The 22171-nt window shown below is 56.8% G+C and overlaps 1 protein-coding gene across 2 annotated transcripts; it reads right to left on the bottom strand.

Annotated features, from left to right (window-relative positions):
• Positions 1 to 1407: 1407 nt before the first annotated feature.
• On the bottom strand, positions 1408 to 14663 carry SLC4A3 (solute carrier family 4 member 3). 2 transcript variants are annotated; one of them, XM_080669240.1, is made up of 23 exons: positions 14473 to 14663; positions 14186 to 14317; positions 13699 to 13864; positions 12830 to 13104; positions 12597 to 12712; positions 11984 to 12183; positions 10316 to 10464; positions 9997 to 10177; positions 9419 to 9554; positions 8961 to 9144; positions 8418 to 8517; positions 7820 to 8004; positions 6970 to 7195; positions 6568 to 6786; positions 6075 to 6223; positions 5685 to 5879; positions 5042 to 5260; positions 4626 to 4715; positions 3959 to 4125; positions 3276 to 3529; positions 2763 to 2932; positions 2417 to 2590; positions 1408 to 1751 (listed from the first exon to the last, which is right to left on the bottom strand). In XM_080669240.1, exons 2-23 carry the CDS (start codon positions 14234 to 14236, stop codon positions 1674 to 1676), a joined length of 3684 nt encoding a protein of 1227 aa, XP_080525366.1. In that variant the 5' UTR covers positions 14237 to 14317; positions 14473 to 14663; the 3' UTR covers positions 1408 to 1673. The 2 variants fall into 2 exon arrangements, with proteins under 2 accessions (XP_080525366.1, XP_080525367.1); XM_080669241.1 differs by lacking the exons at positions 11984 to 12183; positions 12597 to 12712; positions 12830 to 13104; ... (1 more) ...; positions 14186 to 14317; positions 14473 to 14663 and adding an exon at positions 10950 to 11345.
• Positions 14664 to 22171: the final 7508 nt, after the last annotated feature.

Here is a 22171-nt window from a genome sequence, read left to right as displayed (position 1 = left end):
CCACTGGCCTGAACCCCACTCAGAGAGCCACCACAGGTCAGCCCGCCCCCACTGAGGCCTACAAGCGGAGCCAGGCGACTTGATGTAGGGCTGGGGAAAGGAATGGAGTCCTGCATGCCAAACCTCTCAGCCATGCTCCTCTGCCTGGCCCTTGGTATCTGTGTTTGGAATCTGCTCTGTACACATCTATGTTCGAGGTTTTTGCGTTTGCCTTTGGTGGAATTTCAAAGTTCCTCTGAAATTCCACCTGGCCTTGGCCAACCTCAGAGAAAAGGCCCTCAGGCAGGGAGAGTTCATCAGAGGCCAGATGCTGTTAGGAGGCATCGTGGCGCCAGAGACCAACGGTGCCAAAGGGACTGGATGAAATGCTTAAACCTGGGTGACAATCCCAGACAGCTGGAAAGGGGCAGTCTTCCTTAGGAACACAACAAACAGCCTCACAGTAGTCTGTCCCTTCCCTCCTGACCAGCTACCCAGCTCTAGCTTTTTGCCTGAATACCTGAGAGGAAACTGGTAAAAGGATAAGGAAGAAACAGCGCTGGCTCCAGCGGAAGCGGCTAATGGGGATAAGGGATCCTGGCTCTGGATGCTCACAGCCTCCTAGGGCTGGGGGACCCCAGGGAACCTCTCTGCCTTCCCTCTCTCAGAAGGAGAATGTGCTTGAATGGGTTCTTGGACCACTGGGGGTCCTCCAGAAGGCTGGGCATCTCCTACCAGATGGGGCAGAGCCTGCAGTGTGAGAGAGCGGCCACCAGAGGGCCACACAGAGACAACTAGCTCCGACAGGCAGCCGGTTGCCAAGCAACTGTGACGTAAAGGGCACCCAGTTCGAACCCTCCTCAAGGCCCCCAGGTTATTTCTGGTTTAACAGACTGTGGCACAAGGAGTGGCCTCAGGAATCCCAGAACTGCCTCTCTTTTAAGCCGAGAATCTAAAATGATCCAGGGACCCCAAATCCAGCACCACCCTGGCATCTGGGGGATTGGGCTACTGTCCCTGCTCCTATGAATGCCAGGAATCAAGAAAAGAAGATACATTCCCTTCTGTAGCTCCACAGCCCTTGGACAAGCTCCGATTTCCCTAGCGGCTAAAGCAAAGCAACCACCGCCTTCTCCCTTCCCCCACCCACCCCTCCCAAACAGGGGCGGGATTTAAGGCATGTGACCTTGAGCCAGACCTTGAGCCACCCGGCTCCTCCTAGGCTACACTTGAGGGGCCTCAAGGGGGTGATGCTAAAGCCCAGCTCTGACCTTCTGTGGTCTTGATTCTCTCCTTTTCACCCAAGAATTCTGTCCTTGCCTCAAACCTCTTCTCAGGTTTTGATGACCCTGAATATAGAATTCTCCCAATTCTTCCAATTCCAGATGGATAACTATGACCTGAGAAACCAGACATGGAACCAAGAAAGTGAAGCAGACACAAGACAAGGGGTGTGGTTATAATGAGCTCAAAGCCTGTGCCGGTAAAGCCTGTGCCGGTCTGTGAAAGGGCCTGGTGAGATAAGGTCAGAGCCTCGGGCACAGTCAGGGCCCCTCTGGCCACGGCATCAGTAGCGGTTCCAGGCATGTCTTTGGGTCACAAGGAGCCCGCCCGTCCTGGGGCTGGGCTCTGATAGGGGCCCAGGTATCAGTCACTAAGACGTCGGGGTCTCTCAGGGTCACCGTGTCGGAGGATCACACAGGCATATGCAGCTCGTTGTACTCATCCTGGCCATCCTCGTCGAAGTTTGGTTCAGCATCTTCCGAGTCCAGCTGCAGAAGGAACAGAAGGTCAGAAGAGGCAAGGAAGCCAAGTGGCGCCCCTCAGTTCCCCAGCTCCTCCCCAGCCAGCAGCCCTCGCTGCTCCCAGATCTTTCCAAGCCTCACAGTTTGCAGGGACTGTGGCCCCAGATTGAAGCACTTCCCATGGGCCAAAACCTTCAGGTCACCACCCCCTCTGTGACAGCTCCTAATAACAATACCAATGATAGCAGCTACCATATGTGAAGCACTTTCTTGGGGCCACTCCTAGCCAACTCTTGCCGTATACCTCTGTAGACCATGTTTGGGTGGATGATTTGCAAAAAGATGCCCCTTCCTCTAGATGACAAAAATAGGGCTCAGATGGATTTCAGCACTGCCCCACCCCCACCAGCCCCTCAGCTATGTGCTTCTGTTCAATGTACAGCCTGCACAGCTGTCTGCAGCAGCCTTGTGCTTACTTCACACCAAACCATCGTACTCAGTACTTCACCTGGATTAGTGTTTAAGCCTCACAGCAATCGTATAAGGTAGGATCTTCTATTAGCCCTTTTATAGATGAAAGTAAGAGTTCAGGTTAGGTTACCTGTGTCAGTCACACAGCTGTCAGACGGTGCAGCCGAGATTGGAACCCAGGCCCCATCCACACTGACCCTGCCCCAAGCACAGTCCCTTACCGCCTGCAGCTCTCTGTCCTGGAATATCCGGGGCAGAAGGCAACGCCTCAGAGGCACCGTGAGCAGCAGCAGGAAGGGAAAGGCGAGCGAGGCCGCCGTGGACTTGACCACCCAGAGCAGTGCGATACAGCCCAGCTGGATGCAGGTGAACAGGTGCATCCGCCACGTCTTCACCTGGGAACAGGCGTCAGGTCTCACCACACTCCCACCCACATCTCTGGGGAGTTGGCTCCTCAGGTCCCAATATATCTTCATAGTCATCCTATCCTGTCCATGTCCAGCCCAGGGATCCCCTGGACACCCTCACCATCACCCAGCTCCCCACCTCCATGCTTCCTGGCCGTACCTTGGTCACATAGGGCTGCTCGGGATGGTGTTTTGCTGGCATGAAGATGAGCAACAGACGCTGGGACAGCTGGATGCCAGACAGTGATGTGACTCCCATGTACAGGAAAATCCCAAAGAGCACAGCCAATGGGATCTGGCGCAGCACAGCCCCCATGACGATGGACAGGCCTGGAGGAAGAGACACAGACCTACCTGACCCCTCAGACAGCGCTGTGAGGACAGAAGGACCTGGTGGGGCGGGGGCACGGACCATCTAACTGACCGGCTGGACCTCATCACCACGAACAAGAGAAGATGGAGCAGGAAAGAGAACCAAGCAAGGGCATGAGGAAAAAGGGCTCATGGGGGTCAGGAAGCAGGGCTGGCAGGCAGGGCAAGGACTAGACAGGACACATTTGGAGTCAGAAGGGACCTGGCCCAAGCCTGGAGGAGAGAGCTGATTTAAGGCCTTGGGGTCCAAGAAGGCAAGTCTGGGGAGCGGGGCCAGGCCTTGCAAGGTGGGCGCTCTCACCCACAAGGCTGGAGATGAGCACGCCAGTGACCCGCTGCTCCCGCACCTCCTGGATCTGGGGCTTGTCTCCAGGCGCAATGGCGGTGCGCATGACAGTCAGTGCATTAACATGTGTGACTGAGCGGACGGTGGCAGCCGTGAGCCAGGGCAACCCAAACAGCCCACAGAGTCCCCCCAGGGAGCCGATCAGAAGCAGGTCCAGGTGGAAGCCGGAGCCTTTGAGCAGCCTCCGTGCCTTCTGGCTGACAATGAGCCTACAGAGAACGAAGTGGGACTGAGTGGGCCAGCAGCCGGGCCAGGCACGCACAGCGGGGCAGGGTAGTCGGGGGAGCAGAAGAGCTCTCCCAGGATCTGCCAGCTTCCTCTTTCAAGTTCCCAAATTAAAGTTCTCACATTTAAGCAAATCTGAGCCAAATTCCTTACACTGTGGATGTTTAAAATACCATAAAAGCCAGATGCCAGATCTCACCACGTTATTGTGACTTAACCAAAATGAGATCATGTGAGCATCACTGGGTGAGAGAACATACTGCCAGAGCGTTCTGAGAACTGTCAAGTGCCACCCTGCAAATGCCGGTGGCACCAGACAGATGGCCCGGCCAAGCACCATAGGCAAAAAACTGTCCCCTTGCTGCCAATCCCACCATCCGCACTCATCCGCCCAGGGTCCCCCGCCCTCTCACGCAGTGATCTGTGTCTCCATGAAGATCAGGATGAGGACCAGCAGGGCGGGGACAGCGGCTGCCACCATCATCCAAGGCGGGAAAGGACGGGCACTGCCCAGAGGCGGGATGAACCACGTGCGCTTATGGGGGGAGGTCACCGAGAGCCCCGTGGGCACTGTCAGCTTCTGCGAGGCCAGAAGGAAGACAGGGTTCAGGGACACTGCCTCCCCATGCTAGGAACCCATGCAGCAGCTGCTCCCGCAAAGCCGTGTGTCCCCAGTACCAGGGCTCCAGGGAATTGGGGTGTGAACGGGTCTGAAGGAAATTAGTTTTGCATCCTCCAAAGTTGCTGTCTCTACAAGGGTCCGTTATAGGGCAGAGACATGACATACCTTCTCCTAGATCCCCAGAGCTGCCAGGAAACCTGCTGGGGGCCACCTGTCATTCTGCCCCAGCCCCATACCTGCTCCTCCAGGTCTTGCCTACGGGTCACACACAGCCTTAGACCGCTGGATGGCCTCCTCAATGGGACCACCTGGCTGTTTCTGAACCGCCAGCTCATCCATCTAGTGTGACCCCAGCAGGTCCCTGCCATTCCACCAGGAAAGTTGGGTTCCAGCCCTAATCTAACTGCCGCTCAGGCCAGGGGTGAGAACCAGCTGCCAGAGAGGTCGGGCTCACTCACCTGTGTGTAGGTGTCTGTAATGGAGTAATCCACCAGGACCATCACCAGAATGGAGATGGGGATGCCGAAATCCCCGATGATGCGGCGAGCCTTAGGAGAAGGGAGCAGAGGTGGAGGTGAGGGCTGGAGACTCACAAGGGCTTATTACCCCTGACCTCTCTTGGGTCTGAGCTGGTTCAGGAAGTTCCCCAACCTGTCCCTTTAAACCCCATGAGTGCCAGCCAGCCAGGTGGGCATTCCGCTTCTGAGTAGACTTCTCTGAGGCTCTGATGGGCTGGGGCCACATAGACTTGGCTTAGATCCAGGGGCTGACCAGGAGAAGGGGGCAGCCCTGCTCTGGAATGGGGCCTGGCAGTGACAGCAGGAACTGAGAGTCCCCCAGGGGCTCCACGGGCCCCACTCTGGAGGCCATGTACCTTGCCCCCCAGGAAGCGGCTGTTCCTGAACTTGCGCAGGAAGAAGGCGATGAGGAAGGTCCCAAGCATGAGGATGAGGGACAGCAGGGCCGTGTTAGGCTGGTTCCTCGGGCCTGGTGGCCCCTCAGTGGGGGGCAGAGCACTCCCATTCAGGTCCAGCCTAGGCTCCAGTGCCCCCTCAGGGGGGTAGAATGGCAGCAGTGGGTGCTCCGTGAACACCTATATGGGTTATAAGGCTGCCCTAGTGCTCACCTAGGCAGGTGACCCTGATTTCTTCAGCTGCAAGGGAGAAGGCTGTTCCCTCACGTACCTGACCAGGCAACAGTAACACACAACATCCAGCTACATCAGACACACACACGTACTTTGCAAAGGTGACCCAAGGACACCCAGCCCTTAGCGTTAGTGACCACTTCACACACCTGTGCAGGTGAACCCTGGCGTTCTGACCAATACCCTATGGGTCTGATTCCTTCCCCTTCAGCTCAGACCTACCCCAGGGTGTCCCCGACCCCCCACACCCACACACAACAGAGCCCCCCTCTTTGAGCCCTCTGCCACCGCCTCCCATGCTCCTCTTGCCAGGATGCTGCCCACCCCCATCTACACCTGCCCTGCCCCCAACCCCTCTCTGGACCTCTACCTTGTAGAGCTTGTAGAAGGTCTCATAGATGAAAATGAAAGAAATGAGGAAAGCGAAGATCTCCTGGGTGAAAGGCGAGATGTAGCGGACCAGGAAGCTGCCCTCAGCGGCCACCAGAGCAAGAACAAAGACCACCAGCCAGAGGCCAACCCACACCCGGCCGGTGAGGTACTCCAGGTCATGGGACTGGCAGAACTGGTGGGCAGGAGGGAGGAGTGGTTATCCACAGCAGTATGCCCTGAACATCAGGGCCCCATGAGGTAGGGAGTGGGGTGGGCGGGGGGTAACTCCAAAGGGGAGGAAGGGGGACCCAGCAGGGACCTGTCACCTGGGCTGAGGGGCCAGGGGAGGAGCAGGTGATCCCTGGGGAGCAGCAGGGAGGGCTGTCACCTTGAAGAAGGCTTCTTCGAAGACCAGCAGTGGCCCTGAGAAGCCAACCACAAGCAGCGGTTGGGCCCCCAGCAGAGAAAAGAGGACTCCAAGCACGGCTGTGGACACGATCAGCTCAGACACTCCCATCAGCCCTTCGGTCTTCTCCCCTGGGGAGCGCAAGGGTCAGTGGGATGGCCCTGCCTGGCTCCTCCCTGGCCCCTCCTCCTTATCTAGCTTAACCTCACCTGGGGACCCAACAAGAATAAAGCAGCCCCCCAGAATGGTACATAGGGCCCCTTATTAACCCCATACCTGCCCCTTCACCACCAGCTCCCCAAGATGATCTTTATAGCCCCCACAAAAGTGAACTCTGGAATCCCCTGACCCAGCAGCTCAGGATGGCCACACTGACGACTATCTCCTCTCACCCATAAGTCCCTAAAGTGATCACTGGGACCCCCTGTCCCCGAAACCTTGGAGATGACACTGAGCCCCCACCCCTCCGCCTCACCTAGCAGCCCCCCGAAGGTGATGGCAGGGCTGAGGGCAGCAAAGTAGATGAAGAGCACGGCGGCCACACACTGGTAGTGCAGAGCGTCCCGCAGGTCACTGGGGTAGTGCGGGTAGCGGCGCTTCACGTCCCGGACGAGTCCCCCAAACACCGAGCCGGTCCGCCGCAGGGGGTCATCTTCAGGGGTCACCTCAGAGCTCCCCAATTCCAGCGACAGTCCTGGGGAACAAGGGGCTGCTGGAGCACAGACCCCCCTCCATCCTTCCCGGCCTCGCCCATGGGAGGAGGCCTGGGTCAGAGGTTGGAAGCTGCATCCAGGATTCTGGGAGTCAGGATGGAGCTGAGGTCATGGACTTAGCTGTGTGGGGAGCATGGGGGGCTCTGGGTCCCAAAGGGTCTGACCTTTCCCAGGGGCCACGTAGCCTCCCCGGGTGGTCATCTCCACTTTGTTCTGCTCTCGCTCCCGCCGCTTCCTCAGCAGCTCCCGCTGGAAGGCCGCCACGGAGCGCAGCAGGTCGCGGCCCTCCACCTCCGACGGGGGGATCACAATGCTGCCGTCCAGGAACTCGCTGATGGCGCTCAGGAGGTCCTGCCGGTCATCAGCCTGGTAGGCAGCCTCGTGAAATAGCTGGGGGCAAGAAAGCAGGGGCTGAGCTGACCGGGGGGCCCTGGCACCGGGCTTCGGGGAGAGGGGTTAGGACGTTCCGCCACATACACAGGTCCAGTCCAGTTGTCAAAATTCTGACTCACAGGCCCTGCTGGCTGGCAAGCCACAGCCCTCAGCACTGCCCCCTCCCAGGGCCCTCTATTCCCCTGGGAGCCTCCAGACTTTCCCACAACCCAACAACTAAAGGGTAACACCTGGCACTGCAGAGGCCTCCAAGACCATTCTGCCTGGACAGGGCCCACGTCCTGCAGGTTGGGAAGTATTTTGAACATTACTCTCCTATCCAAGCCCAGGAGAAGCCACAGCAAAGACCAACATAGCCAGCCCCTTCAAGTCCATGTCACATCCAAAACCTGGAGGTCTGGGCTGCTTCTCCCTGTCCCACCTCCCCTCCCACAGCCCCAGCTCAGAGGGCTCCCTTTCTCCCCTCGGCCAACAGCCTCTCCACCCTCCAAAGCGCTGCTCCACCCAGGAGGGCCTCTAGCACCCCTGCACCCATGGTACCCGGGGGCAGTGAGAGGGACAGAACAAGAAGGGCCCAGGGGACAGGCCTGGAGTGCCCAGCCCATGGGCTGGAGGACCAACCTTGTCAGACATGAGGGTAGCGATGGAGCGCCCCAGCTCGTGATAGTCAGTGCTGGTGTGGCGGGGCCCAAGCATCACGAAAAGGAAGCGAACCGGCACGGGGACCTCAAGCACAGACTCCAGGAGCACCGCCTCACTCAACCGCACAAAGGCTGCTGCTGGCTGCTCCAAGAAAGGCACACAGCCTGGGGAGAGAAGGCACGGGGCGCTGGGCACAGGGGCGCGGGCAAGGCAGCCCGGAGGGGGTGTCTCAGGAGCATCATGTGCAATGGGGCAGGTGTGCACTGAAGAGAGAAACCCCATTCTAAAGGAGACTTATTCATGTATATGTTTGTACATTTACCACAATTTATCAACAGATGGAAACTAAGGGGTGCTTTTCTCTAATTCTCACAAAGGTGCTATATGGCCTAGCAGTTATCCAAGGTAGCCGAAAACTGGAAGGGACGCAGGCAGAGGACTGGGGAAGAAAAGGCTGGGGATGAGTTGGGAGGGGCAGGTGGGGCCAGGTGGGGATGGAAGAGGCACAGAGCTCAAGACCGGCACAGAGCCCACGCTCCTGCCCCTGCCGCTGCCCCCAGTGCCCATCCCTCCTTACCCACAAGCACCACAGTGGCCTCAGCATCTTCGGGGATCTTCTCCAGCAGCTTCAGGCTTTTCCCCCGGTGACTGTCTCCCCCAGACATATGGAGGGGCTTCTGAGGACGCAGAACTGGAATAGGGCTGGGACCCAGACCGGAGGCCGTGGCAGGCCCTCCCTTCCCTTGCTCCAGCCCTGGACTCTGCCCGCCAACCCCTGGATCTCCCACCCTGCTTCCTCCCACCCCAGCCAGGGGAAGAACTATGGGTGATGTGCCTCACATCAGGAGGGGACCAGCCCAGAATCTGGACCCCTTCTCCAAGCCCCCCACAACCACCTCAGCCTTCTCTTGTTTAAATGGCTCCCCTGGGTCTGCCACATCATCCCATTTAAACCTCCTGTTTCTCCAGAGTAGGGATCCCTCGTGGATTCTCCCTAAAGATCCCCCCACATGCCCAGCATGATGCCAGGCATCCCACCTTCCTGACCCACTCAGTGGCCTCTTTTGAAAATAGAAACCCTTTCAGTCCCCCAACCCAGGGCAGAGTAAAGGCGACTGACCTCCTTGGCATCAGGGTCGTGAGGCCAGAGTGGGGCTGGCTCCCCCAGGTCATCGGCCATGGTGGGCACTGCCCCATCAGGGCCATGACTGGGGGTGGGGTGGTGATTCCCCATGACCGAGTTCACACTGGAGCTGGATGTGTTTCGGGGAAAGAAGCCACTGTCCTTGTCATCATTGGGGTGGCTGGGGAAAGAGCAAAGGGGGAGGTAATTAGGAGGAGAGGAACTTGGCGATTGAGGTGATGAGGAAGTGAGAAATGGAGGGCCAGGGCCTCTATCCCTCTGCCTCAATGTAAGGAAGAACTTTCTAATGGGTAGTGCGGTCCAAGGATGGATCAGGAACCAGCTCCCCGTCACTTGGGTGCTCAAGCAGAGGCTGGAAGCCCCATAGGAGAGTCTGCTCCTGGAGAGACAGCTGAACCAGGACGCCCCCTCCTGGGCACCCCCTTCCCCCGCACCTGTGCTTTAGTAGAAGGGTGCGCAGGACGCTGGCCCTGTCCTCTGGCCGGATCTGGTCAGACACAATCATGGTCTCCACCACCAGATGCGCGATGCCTGGCAGAGTGGTCTGCTCCAGGTCCAGGAGGGTGGCACCTGGGGGCACAGTCAGAGGAGGGGACACGGTCCTATCAGATAGGGAAAACTCGCCCCAGCAGCCTTGCTCCCCCAGGGCAGGCAAACACGCTGGGGGAGCCAAGCACCCCTGCACCCAGGCAGACAGAGTACTCCATGTGGCCATAGCCCAGCCAGAGAGATGGTCGTGAAAATGGAACACAGAATGAGGGCATGGCCCCTCTTCACCCAGGGAGGGGAGTCAACTATGCCAAGGTACAGTGCCAGGTACCAGGGGCAGCACCCCACCCCTCACAGCTGACAGCTGGGCAGGCAGTTGGACTCCACATCCCCAGGGTGGCCGCCAGATCGTGCCTGGGCCCAGGACTCCAGGGAGGAGTCTCCGGGAGGTGGGCAGCCTGGCACAGGCTCTGCAGTCTGTGAAGAGGGCATGCAGCCCAGCGCCAGGCCTGCAGGGCCCTACCATGGGCGATGGTCCTCCTGAGCTCCAGGAGGCTGCGGAAGGAGAGTGAGGCCACGTGGGGCTTCCCCCAGCGCTCTGTCTCTTCCTCCACGTCCTCCTCAAACTTGATCCAGCGCGCCGTCTCCCGCCAGTGGGGCTCCTGGCTGCGGTCCAGCATCAGCTCGTTCAGCTCCACAAACACCTGGGGTAGACACCAAGGATGAGGGCCTGGGGGCCACCAGATGGGACCCAGTGCCAGGGCACGGCGGGAAGTAAGGGAAAGGGAGGCTCTGGGAGCAGAGGCAAGAGGAAGCTAATGGCCCACGCCTGGGTCCTGTACCTCATGAGGCCTCCGGTCTAGCTTCTTCTTCTTCTTCTTCCTGCGCAGGATGGGGGCCAGGCCACCGGGGCTGCCCCTCCCACCCTGCGTTCGGGATGGCTTCTTCACCAGGTGCCGCCGCATGCCAGGGTTGTCTTCCAGCCGGTGGCCTGCGGAGAAGGTGTGCTTGGCAGTCCCAAGGGTCTAGCTCCGGGCCTCAGGGTCATGGCCAGCCCCTCTAGCTCCCTGCTCTGCCCAGCCAGTCCACTGGTGGGCACCACAGTCACCCAGGGGCCATGCCAACAGGACCACATTGTCAATGTGGCTAATTCATAGATAGGAGACTGAGGCCCAGAGCGGAGGAGGCACTAGCCCGAAGTCACACAGAGGACCAACAGCCAAGCCACAGTAACAAGGCAGATCCCTACTCAGTCCACAGCCCCACCATGGCCACTGCCTCTCACTCGGAGTGCCAGGACCCACATGAAGCCGCCAGGCCCCAAGCCCCCAGCACTGGGCCTGAGCCTCTCTCGGCGCCCAGGTCTAACCCCGCAGGCCCTCGGCCGGGCAGATTCAGGCAGATGTTCTCTCCCTTCCTCCCCACCTGCCCCTTCCAGGCCAGCAGCTGGTGGAAGGTCAGCAGCCGTTTACTCACAAGCTGGTCCCCCTGCCATGGGGCTCAGCTGGTCCCTGGTAGACTCCCACGGGTCACAGCCCTCAAGGTCCCGCACAAACATCTCTAAGTCTTCTGAGGCCAGCGAGTCTCGAGGGCTTTGAGCTGGAGCTCTCCAGGGGCCCAGGCCCTCGGCATCCCAGGGCCCGGAGCTCAGTGCCCCATTGGGCTCTGTGAGCTCCAGCTGGCTCGTCATTCCCGACATTGGCTGAGGCCTCAGCCCTGTCCCCCCAAAGCCCCAGCTCTCCTGAGAGATGGGAGCCTGGACAGGAGTGGTCTCTGTCCAACCAGAGCCCGAGATGGCCGGGCCTCTCAACTCCAACTCCCAGGTCCCCAGGGCTGCTCCCGGCTGCTTTAAGCCCCCACCCTGGATCTGTAAACACGCCCTCCCTCTGACCCTCCCCATCCCGCCAGCAACACTGCTGCTGCCATCGGATTGTTCCTGTCCCTGTCCTCAGGTCCTGGCAACTTTCCATGACGTATTGAGCTCAAAGCCCTCCTCCCCGCCCCCGCCCACACACTGTTCTAAGGGGAGGAAGGCGGGGTCAGTGATGCCTCTGGCCTGGGCACAGAGCCCCGTGGGTGATGACAGGTGGCACAGAAACCAGTGACTGATAAGATGGAAAGAATGTGCCGAGATCACAGCCAGGCCAGGCCAAGGGTGGTGGGTCAGGAGTGAGGAGGTGAGCCCTTGATATAGGGAGAAGCAGGGCCTGGCAGACTGGCTCAGACCCAGGGGGCTGGTTTAAAAGGGTGAAAAGTGTCTACCCTGAGAAGAGGAGGGGGATATATTGATATCTCCAAACATCATGTGGAAGGGGGGCTGCCCTGTTCCAGGGGTGACTCAGAGGACAGAATCGGGACAGAAGTGTCATGAAGGGAAATCTCAGCTCTGGAAACCAAGGTAGTGAGCTCGCCGTCACTGAGTGGGGAGAACACAGAGCCTCTTCAAGGTCCCTCACAGGCCCAGTGCTCACAGGAGTGGGCCATGGGGGCTGCCACAGGGTGTCACTCACTCTTCATGTCGTCCAGGTCTGCAGAACCCAACATCTGAGCCTCCGCCTCGTCAGTGGGCACCTGCTGCTCTGGGCCACCCAGGCTGCCCAGGGCACTGCCTGGGCATAGCCGCTCCCGCAGGTCATAGCTGGCCGATGGGCTCCAGGGCCGGCTCTTCTCTCCTGTGACTCGGGGGGCCCAGGCCCGGGGACTGGGGGAGCTGAGGAGGCAACAGGCACCCTTGGATGACAGGGAACCACAGTGGAGATAGACCAGGATCGGGGGTTCCTTGGCCTCCAACTTGGGGCAGGGCCTGGAGTGCCCCCCTGGGCACTAGACACAGGCTCCTCCTGGGCAGAGAAGAAAGCTCACCTCCACCTTACTGCCCCCATCATGCTGGTCCCCCTTCCTCCCGATCCCCATCCTCCTCTTCCCTGACACCCTCTCTCCTGGAGGACTCGCTCCCTCTTAGCCTCTGACTCTCTCATCCTTGCCAATCATGCGGACAGACAGGGGCACCCCTCCGTACCTCCTCTGCCCCCCTCCTCTCCTCTCTGGGGTCAGAGGTGGACACACTCCCCAGGATCAGGAAGCAGCTTGGGATCTCCTCTGAGCTGGGCTGGAGGCCAGTACCTGACCAAGTGCTGGGGGCTCTTGTCCGAGTGAGTATCCCCCGAGGACAAGGGCTTGGTGAAGACAGCCCTCCCGGAGAGGCCAGGACTGTCATCCTCATCACTTCCAATGGAGAACTGTGGACAAAGCAGACATGTCCTGGGCCCTGCCCCAACTCAGCCGCTCAGCCTGGCGAGGCCTCCTCTCTCACTCCGCCCTAAGCAGCCAGCCCTCCCTCAGGGCCAGATCCTTACCTTCGCTTTCTGTGGGGACCCTGAGGGTAAAGGCTCCACAGGCTCGGCCTCATATTCCCCTTCCTCTTCTTCCTCCTCTTCCTCTTCCTCCTCCACGCCGGTTCCCCCCTCCTCCTGGATGGGAGGGGTCCCCTCGGAGGGAGCAGCAGAGGTTTTCTCCTTCTTCTTTCTCCTGCTTTGCCTGCCAGAGGTGGGGGGCACTCGCCGCAGCTTGTGGGGTGGAGGCAGGCGCACCGAGAGCGGGTGGTGGGTGTGATGGGATGTGTGCCGGTGAACTGCGGGGGCAGGAGAGCCAGTTGGGACCCCCACAGCAGAAGGGGACCCCACACCACCCTAGGGACACACACCTTATTCTAGCTCAAGGCCTCAAGCAAGGGCACCTTAGTCCTTCCTCCAGAGCCAGACTCCCCCTAACACCTGTGTCCATGTCCTGTCATTGGTGAGGCCTAGTAGAGTGGGGGGTCAGGAATAATGGAGGGGGGCATGAGAGAGGGGGTGGTGGGAATGGGAGGACACGATGCAGCAAAGAAGGAAAAGTAGTCAGAGAACTCAGGACGGGAGATGAGGAGGCGGAGAGAGGAGGGCCAGGGGTGTGGCAGAGCCTTGGGGAAGACAAGGGTCACTAAGGGAGGCCTCTGGCCCATGTCCCTACATCTCCCCTGCGACTGGGACCGGCTTCCCTGACAGGCGAGCAGGCGATGGGTGAGTGAGCAGGATGACTTAACATGGCATGGTGGCCCAGCACAGCGTCCAGCACAGCGTCCAGCACAGGATGGCACTGGGTGACCAAGCCAGTGTGAGCACGGTGATGGTGGCAATGAGGTGATGGTGGTGAGGACGGCCACACTAGGGGTCCCCAGGCTACCCACACTCAAAGTCCCGCTCGCTGTAGCTGCGGCTGGGCTTCTCGGGGTCCCAGGCCGGGGGCTTGCTGATGAGATCCCCAAACCTGCTCACAGCCAAGGTCTTGCCCAAGTCATCATCCTCCTCCTCCACGTCTGGACTCAGAGGGGGCTCCTCCAAGGGCACCCGGACCTGCGGGCTCAGACAGCTCACCTAAGGACCCTGGACCCAGGAGCGCCCCACACCCCCAACTCCAACCCTGGGTGGAAGAGGGGCGGGGACCAGCAGGCTCCATCTTCTAAGGCCTCCTCTTCCAGGCCCCCAAGCTGGGACCAGCGCCCCAGCTCCCAAGGCTTGGAGAGGCGGGGCAACAGATCCGAAAAATAGCAAAAGACCCCCTTTTCTCCATTCGGCCCAAGATGGAGTAGGGGTGCCCCAGGGTCAGCCAGAGGGCGCCCCTCTCCTCCTTAGGGTCTCTCCCCTCCTCATCCCCCATCCGGACGAGTCAGTCACCTGGGGGAGGGGGGAGGCGCCCCCGGGCGGCGGGATCACTCCGTTGGCCATGGCCGGGGAGGCGCTCGCTCACTGAGGGACCCGCGACCCGGGTGGGAAGAAGGGGGCGCTGCGGGGACCTAGTGGAGAGTCCTGGAGGAGAAAGGCAGGATCAGGTCCTCTCCCCCTCCCGGTCCTCTCCCCCTCCAGGAGCCCGAGCGCCCAGGCCCTGCCAAGCCCGGGACACCCAGGGGCCCGCCCCGGTCCGTGTGCCGCGCCCCGCCCCGCCCCGCCCCGCCCTGCGGTACCTCGGGGCTCTGGAGCCTGCGGGACCCACGCCGGCCTGCGCGCCCCATCTCCCTCCCGCTTTCTCTCCGGGGCCTGTCGCCGCGCAGGGCCAGGCAGCCGCGGGGCGCCCACGGCGGAGGCGAGTCAGGCGAGCTGGGGACGCAGGCGCCGGAGCCCGCAGCCCGCGGCTCCACCTCCCGCGCTCGGCTCCGCAGCCCCGCCGCCCCGCCGCCGCCGGGCCGCACAATGGGAGCGGGCGGCGGTGACTCACCCCGCCCCGGCCGCCCGGCCCCCACGCGCGCCCCCGCAGCAGCCCGCCAGCCCCTTCTCCGGGCATCCCACCCATCGCTGGGGATGGGGGCTTGGCCCTCCAGTCCCACAATCCCCACGTTCCCTCCCCCCACCTTGCTTTTAGCCTCCCCTCCCCTCAAGAGCCCCCGGGGGCGACCCCTCCGCAGACATAAACCCCTGCAATCTTAGGAACTGAGTTCACAGCACTGGGAAGCACACACCACTTCCAACATAGCCCCTAAAGCCTGGCTTCCGCCAGCAGGCACCGCCCAACATTTGACCTTGGCACGTTACCTCCGGCCCCCAGGGCCTCCGTTTCCCACCTGTAGCCAGCAGGCCTGGAATAGGAGTTTCCAAAGTTCCAAGGGCTCTGAGATCCTGTGGCTGTTTCCATAGCTCCTCTCCCTGGTCTCCTACTCCCTGAGGTCACACCCCCTTTTCCAAGGGCAGAGGTCTTTGGAAGAAATGACTGGACCCCAGTTTGACCCGCTGAGGTCTCCCTGAAACTGGGCACCTAGCACGAGGCCATGCGCAATAAGGCCATCCCTGAATCCTTAAGAAAAACATAAGAGGATGTAGAGGGGAGAATTGAGAAGGGGCTGGTGGTCAGGGGGAGATGGAACTGGCCAGGCCCAGGAGAGGAACTAACTCCTAGAAGGAGGAGGGCGAGGGTGCTGACCAGGATGGTGCTCCAAAGAAGGGGGAAAGTTTAACCCTGAGACCCTGGACGTGTAATTTACCCTCTCCAACCTCTGTCCTCATCTGGGTCTCAGCTCAACCCAAAGGAAGATCTACCTTCAGAGCTGCACAAGGGGGGAGGGGCAACACCCACTGTGCTTTATGCCAGTAGCCTGTGCTCAGTACTCTCCAACCCATCTCAGACCCACGACGGAGGTTCAGGGAGGCTTAACCTGCTGTGGTCACATCTGGGAAGCAGATGCCCACAGAGCATCACTGGTGTGGAAGTGAATGCCTGAGCCACAGCCATTTAACCGCAGTAGGCCTGTTTCACCGATGTGCACAGGCCGGGGCCCGGGCCCCTGGGTGTCTCGCACGGTGTTGAGAGGGTAAAACAAGCCGGTGTGGGAATCAGCTGTGTGTGAGCAGCGTGTGTGAACAGTACCCAAGCCTCAGGATGTGAGTCCTCTCCATGATGGGTCGAAGTGTGTTCCCCCAAAATTCATGCTGAAGTCCTAATCTCCAGTACCTCTGAATGTGACCGTATTTGGAAAAAGCACAGTTACAGATGTTAAGATGAGGTCATACTGGGGTAGCGTGGCTCCTTTTCCAATAGGACTGGTGTCCTTACAAAAAGGAGATTTTGGAAGCAGACACACTCGCACTCGGGGAGAAAGCCGCCTTGTGAAGACTGCAGTTATGCTGCCCCAAGCCAAGAACTTCCTGGACCTGGGAGAGAGGCAGGAACAGACCCTTCCCAGCTCCTTCAGAGGGAGCATGGTCCTGCCCACGTCTTGATCAGACTTCCAGCCTCCAGCATTGTGAGATAATGGATTTGTTACTGAAGCCACTCTGTTTATGGAACTTAGTTCTGGCAGCCCCACACACCAGTGCTCCATCCCAATCCTTTACCGCTGAGCCAGATGATTTGGTTCCAAGTCTCCACCTTGAGTGTTGTGTGGGTGGAGCCTTCACTTCCTCAGAGATAAGCAAGAGTCTTAGAGCCTTTCCCAGCGGGGACATGTTGGAGGGCTCTCTGGTCTTCAACCTACCTTCTACATCTGGGTCTTGACCTCAGACCCCGATTTCCACCGAGTAAATTCCGACAGTAGCACCTTAAATACCAGACAGTCTGAAGTGGACTTGCCAACATGGGACCTCGTGAACTGGGCCCTGGGCATTGATGCCTTATGGGCACCACTTGGCTCGTCCTCTGAGGTCCTGCACAGGTCCTGGTCTTCCTGAAACCCTCAGACTCCTCTCCTCTTCCCAGCTGGGGGCTCCCCCACCCCACCCGCAGTCAGCAGCTTTGGTCTCAGGCCTTGCCAGCTCTTTCCTGTATCCCCTAGCCCAGTGGTCAGCAAACCACGGCTCACTCTGTTGACTAATGAGTTTGCCAACCACTGCCCTAGCCCATGGGATGATGGAGTGCAATCTCCCATGAAAGGACCTTATGAACTTAGACATACAAGTTCATCTCTCAAGGCCAAGATGCTCACAGCCACCAGTTGTTTCTGTACCAGCTCATCCAATTAGTTGTCAGTGTATGCTTTCATTGTTCCTACTCAGAGCTGGCACCCTGGAGGCTTTTCCATTGTGTCCTATTGCCTCCAGTCCGCTATAGACTTTTCCTGATGGCATCTTCATTCCTGTGACAAGAATGCTCCTGTGGTTGAGCACTGACCCATGAACCAGGAGGTCATGGTTTGATTCCCAGTCAGTACACATGCCAGGGTTGCAGGCTCAATCCCCAGTGTATGGCATGCGGGAGGCAGCCGATCAATGATTCTCCCTCATCATTGATGTTTCTCTCTCTTCCTCTCCCTTCCTCTCTGAAATCAATTAAAATATATTTTTTAAAAGAATACTTCTTGTATGCACAGAGGATGGCCACTGTGTGTGTGTGTGACACAGAGGGAGGGAAGGAGAGAGAATATGTGTGTGGCTGCCCTATCAGCTCCCAGCTCAGAGCCTGTGGATACTCAAATGGTGACAGGAAAGGTGACAGCAAAGTCAAAAGCACAGACCTCCCCCTTCCTGCACAGCCCAGTCTGACTTGAATGTCCCCACCACAAACTTCCCAGATGAATTTTTTTTAAATATATATTTTATTGATTTTTTACAGAGAGGAAGGAAGAGGGATAGAGAGTTAGAAACATCGATGAGAGAGAAACATCGATCAGCTGCCTCTTGCACACTCCCCACTGGGGATGTGCCCGCAACCAAGATACATGCCCTTGACCGGAATCAAACCTGGGACCCTTCAGTCCGCAGGCCAACGCTCTATCCACTGAGCCAAACCAGTCAGGGCCAGATGAATTTTTTAAGGAGAAGCCAATTAAGTATGACACTTGGAGCCCAGCGACCTGAGTTCACAGTTCATCTGTGGCTAGGACGACATTTTGACAACTGCATGACCTTGAGCAAGCAATTTACCCTCTATGGGCTTCAGATTCCCCATCTGCATAACCACCATCATAACGGGCTTGCTGAGAGGATGAAATAAGTTCAACCATGTAAAGCACTACAACAGTGCCCGGCACATAGAAAGTGTTCAATAAATGTTAGCTAGTTTCACTACTACAAATTGAAGATACACAAGTACTGGGAAGCCCTCAGGTAATATGAGAAATGAATATACACACAGGAAGGAAGTGGAAGTTGGATTATACTTACAAGGACAAGTCCTCCAGATACCACCCATGTACATTAATGATTAAAATAAGACAGAAAGCCCTAACCGGTTTGGCTCAGTGGATAGAGCGTCAGCCTGCGGACTGAAGGGTCCCAGGTTCGATTCCGGTCAAGGGCATGTACCTTGGTTGCAGGCACATCCCCAGTAGGGAGTGTGCAAGAGGCAGCTGAATCGATGTTTCTCTCTCATCGATGTTTCTCTCTATACCTCTCCTTTCCTCTCTGTAAAAAATCAATAAAATATATTTAAAAAAAAATAATAAGACAGAAAGATCGGAACCTCTTTTATCTCTACCGAGGTAGATTCTGACACTCCTTGGCCAGTGTACCTATCTTTACCTTTGTAATCCTAACTTAGCAGGCCAAAGAGTTTCTGGAAGATGGTAGGATGTGGGTTCAGGTAGCGTGAGGTTGTCACTTAGACTGACCTGGAATTCCCTCGTCAAGACTATCTCCTCCCTGCTCTCCAGAGAGGAGGACCAATGTCATTTGCTGTAACTGGCCTCATGGTGAGTAAGACCTTATTTTTACAAGAGGTAACATGGCATTTAGAAAGAGCCCAGCCTCTGGAGATAGAGATGCTATATATAAAATGCCAGTTCAATGCTTGGCACACACTAAGTGCTCAATAAATGCCATTCTTATTTACTATGGTTGTTACTCTGCAGTGGTTAATCCCATCATAATCCTTGTGTCCCTCAGTAAATCTGGACTTAGATTTGAAACAAATCCAACCTCAGGCCAGCACCGCCTGTCCCTGGAGATTCTCTCATCCCTGCAGAGCCCACCTTTTAGCTCCAGAGGTACAGATTCATCTATGGCTAAGATGACATTTTGACATGAAACTATGTCCCTTTCTCTCTCCTCTCCCAACCCCACCCGAGCAAGTAGCCTGTTCTGAATTCTGCTGTTTGGGGGAATGGGTAGGGAGGTTTGCAGAGGAGGAAAAAGGGTTAGCAAGAGTAGATACAGTGTCTTGGCCAGAAGCTGGAGTAGGGGTGGAGGAGCGAGCTTTGCCCTCCCCATCAGCAAAGCAGGACATCCCCACCCCCAACCCCTGCCCAGCCGGCCGGTGTGGCTCAGTGGTTGAGCACTGACCTATGAACCAAGAGGTCACGGTTCAATTCCTAGTCAGGGCACATGCCTGGGTTGTAGACTCAATCACCAGTGTGGGACATGCAGGAGGCAGCTGATCAATGATTCTCTCTCATAATCGATGTTTCTATATCTTTCTCTCTCCTTCCTCTCTGAAATCAATAAAAAATATTTTTTTAAAGAAGAAACTTGGATGAGAAATATCATCAATCGGCTGTCTCCTGCACGCCCCCTACTGGGGATCGAGCCCACAACCAGGCATGTGCCCTGACTGGGAATCCAACCTTGGTTCATAGGCCGAAACTCACCCACTGAGCCACACCAGCCGGGCTAGACCGTAAGCTTCTTGAAAGCAAGAGCATGTCTGATTTCTCCTTGTATTCCACCCCCACTCCTCTCACACAGAGCCTGTCACACTTCAAGAGCTCAATAAGCATCTGTGGAATTGTGGACCAGTGTACAATTATAGTGACTAATAAACTGAAGAATGTTTTTGTGGAGGACAGAGAAGTCACTAAGTCCAAGAAGATCAAATGACAAAGGATGAGCCAAGAAAAAACATGCCGTGGCTTGCTCACATTCCAGCAGTGTCTGAAGCAAGTGGAAAAACAGCCACTTATAGGCACATGGACAGTGAGATGCGGGTTTTCCCTCTTCTGATGGCAAAGGGCCTTTCTGGGCAACAAAGCAAGTGGTAACAACTATCAGGCAGGTTTTAAATCAGCACTTACTTAATGCTTTATGGTTCACACAGCACTTCCACATACAGTGTGAACTGGGTGAGTGATTGATTAGCTTCATGCCCTCTCTGTACATGAGGGCACCATGAGTCAGGAAGGGCAAGTGACTTGCTCGTGGTTAAATAGTGAGCTGCAAAACTAAGGCATAATCCTGAATCTTTTTGGATGTAAATTCACTGTGATTCTCCCATATGACCACCACACCACACTGGCTCTGAAGTGGGTAGATACAAAATACTGCACATGCCAGAGATGATTAAGGCATCACACACAGAAACCTGGCTGAATTTCTAGCCGCAGTAACCAATCTGGGCAGGGCCTTGTCAGAAGCTTCCCCAGCAGCATGACAAAGGAGTAGGAAGGACCTCACCCCTCACTCTATGTGAAATGACTCATCAGCCAAGATGACCCCTCTCCCATTGAGATAGAGAGATGGATCCTTCAAGCTGACCCACTCCCCTCTTCCAAAATCTTAGGAATTAGCATTAATATTGCTCAGTTTGACCACTGACCCCTGAGGGTCTCGTATACATTTTTAAATCTAATTTTGAATCATAATACATTGAGTTTTAAAACACTTTAGATAAAATGTAAAAACAACTCAAAATCACCTATTCCCCCTTTCTGCCTTGTTCTCGTTTTCATCCATTTTCCCTTTCTGTCTATCCCTCTAGAACTTATTTATACAAGCAGAAGCAAACATGAATATGTATTTCCCTCCCATCTTTTTTCCCACAGAAAATACAGCATCGTGTAGTTATGTAAAGTTTCAGGGCGTGAATCCTTTTTCTCCACTGCCACGGCCAGCAAGCCCGAGGCAGAGGCAGGCAATCCACAAGCAAGTGTTGGAGGGCAAGGCCAGCCTGAACAGACGAATCAATTTCCAGGGACAGTCCAGGGTACAGAAGGCAAGTTCTGCTGATTGACATCTGTTTACAAGTGTCAGTGGCAAAGCAGTCCCATCTGCTCAGAGCACGGCAGGATCTGAGAAGGCATCTTCTCCTGGAGGGGCACAGAGCTAAAGGTCGCCCACTTTCAGGAGTGGTAACAGTCAACAGGCAACACCAGCACCTGTCTTCTGGGTCACCAACGAAAGAGCACCCACAGGACAAAGAGTGCAGAGGGTGTTGGTGAATCGTTAACGAAAACAAAAATGTTCAGAGATCTTAAGCACAAAGAAATGGAAGCAGCTTTTCTTTCAACTGCCCCAGCCTCACACTTTTCAAATCACCATGAAAAGGATGGGAGATCATTCTGTCCCATCTGGACCAGGACCTGAAGGGGCTTGTGGGAAAGTGAGTGCAAATGGACCCGACCTTCATAGAAGGTAGCTCTGGGTCAAAGACTGGGCAAGGCTTTTCCTTGGGTCCTGCACTGGCTCGTGTTCACAGATGGTGCAAAATCACTGATGGGGAAGCGGGGGTGTGCATGCTGCCGGGAAAGTGGACTAATATTTTTGGGAAGTTTTAATTTGATTCAATTAAAAAATTCAGGCCAGCTCTGAGCAAAACAGAAGTAGGTGAACTTCTTTTCAGAATCTGTGCACAGTCCTCTCTGGGCCCCTCCACCCTTCTGCAGGCCTGTCACTGAGGGACCTCCACCCCAGCCAGCACTTCCCACTGGCCAGTTCCAAGATCCATACCACTCTCCCACCAGACCAGGCCTTGCTGCAGGAGAGAAACCACTGGGCTCCAGCGGACGGACGGGAGAAACCTGGGTCTGGGGCCTCAGCACCTGCCTCCAGGTCTGAGTCATGTCTATACACTGACGGCTCTTTTCTTGAGCAAATGGGCTCTGTATCTTGCGATCAAAGGAGTCTGAGAAACGCTGCTTTAAAGAATGTATGGAACAAAGTAAGGGCTCACTAATCTAATCTGTTAGATTGTTACCCTCATCACTGTGTATAGGCATTCCTCTATAAATCTTCAAGAGAGCTTTAAATACTGACCCCACGCCCCCGCCTGCAGCCCTGGCCGAGAAGGTAGCTGCTTTCAGGGAGGCAGTTTGAGCCACTGGGGAACCCCTCCTGCCCTGACATCTGCTTTAATGGGCTCTGTGGTAGAACCTGTGTCCTGCTAATCTCTGTCAAGTGAAAGTATAAATAAATTCACCCATTCATTGTGTGTGTGAGTGAGTATGTAATGCACACATTTCAGAACAGGAACAATGCCGGCCCACAGTGGGGGTCAGGAAAGGCAGAGCTGGGAAGGGTGAGCCTAAC

Source organism: Plecotus auritus (genome assembly GCF_963455305.1).
Source record: "Plecotus auritus genome assembly, chromosome: 5".
Taxonomy (NCBI): Eukaryota; Metazoa; Chordata; class Mammalia; order Chiroptera; family Vespertilionidae; genus Plecotus; species Plecotus auritus.
The sequence above is the reverse complement of the archived record's forward strand: the minus strand, read 5'-3'. Positions and strand labels throughout refer to the sequence as shown.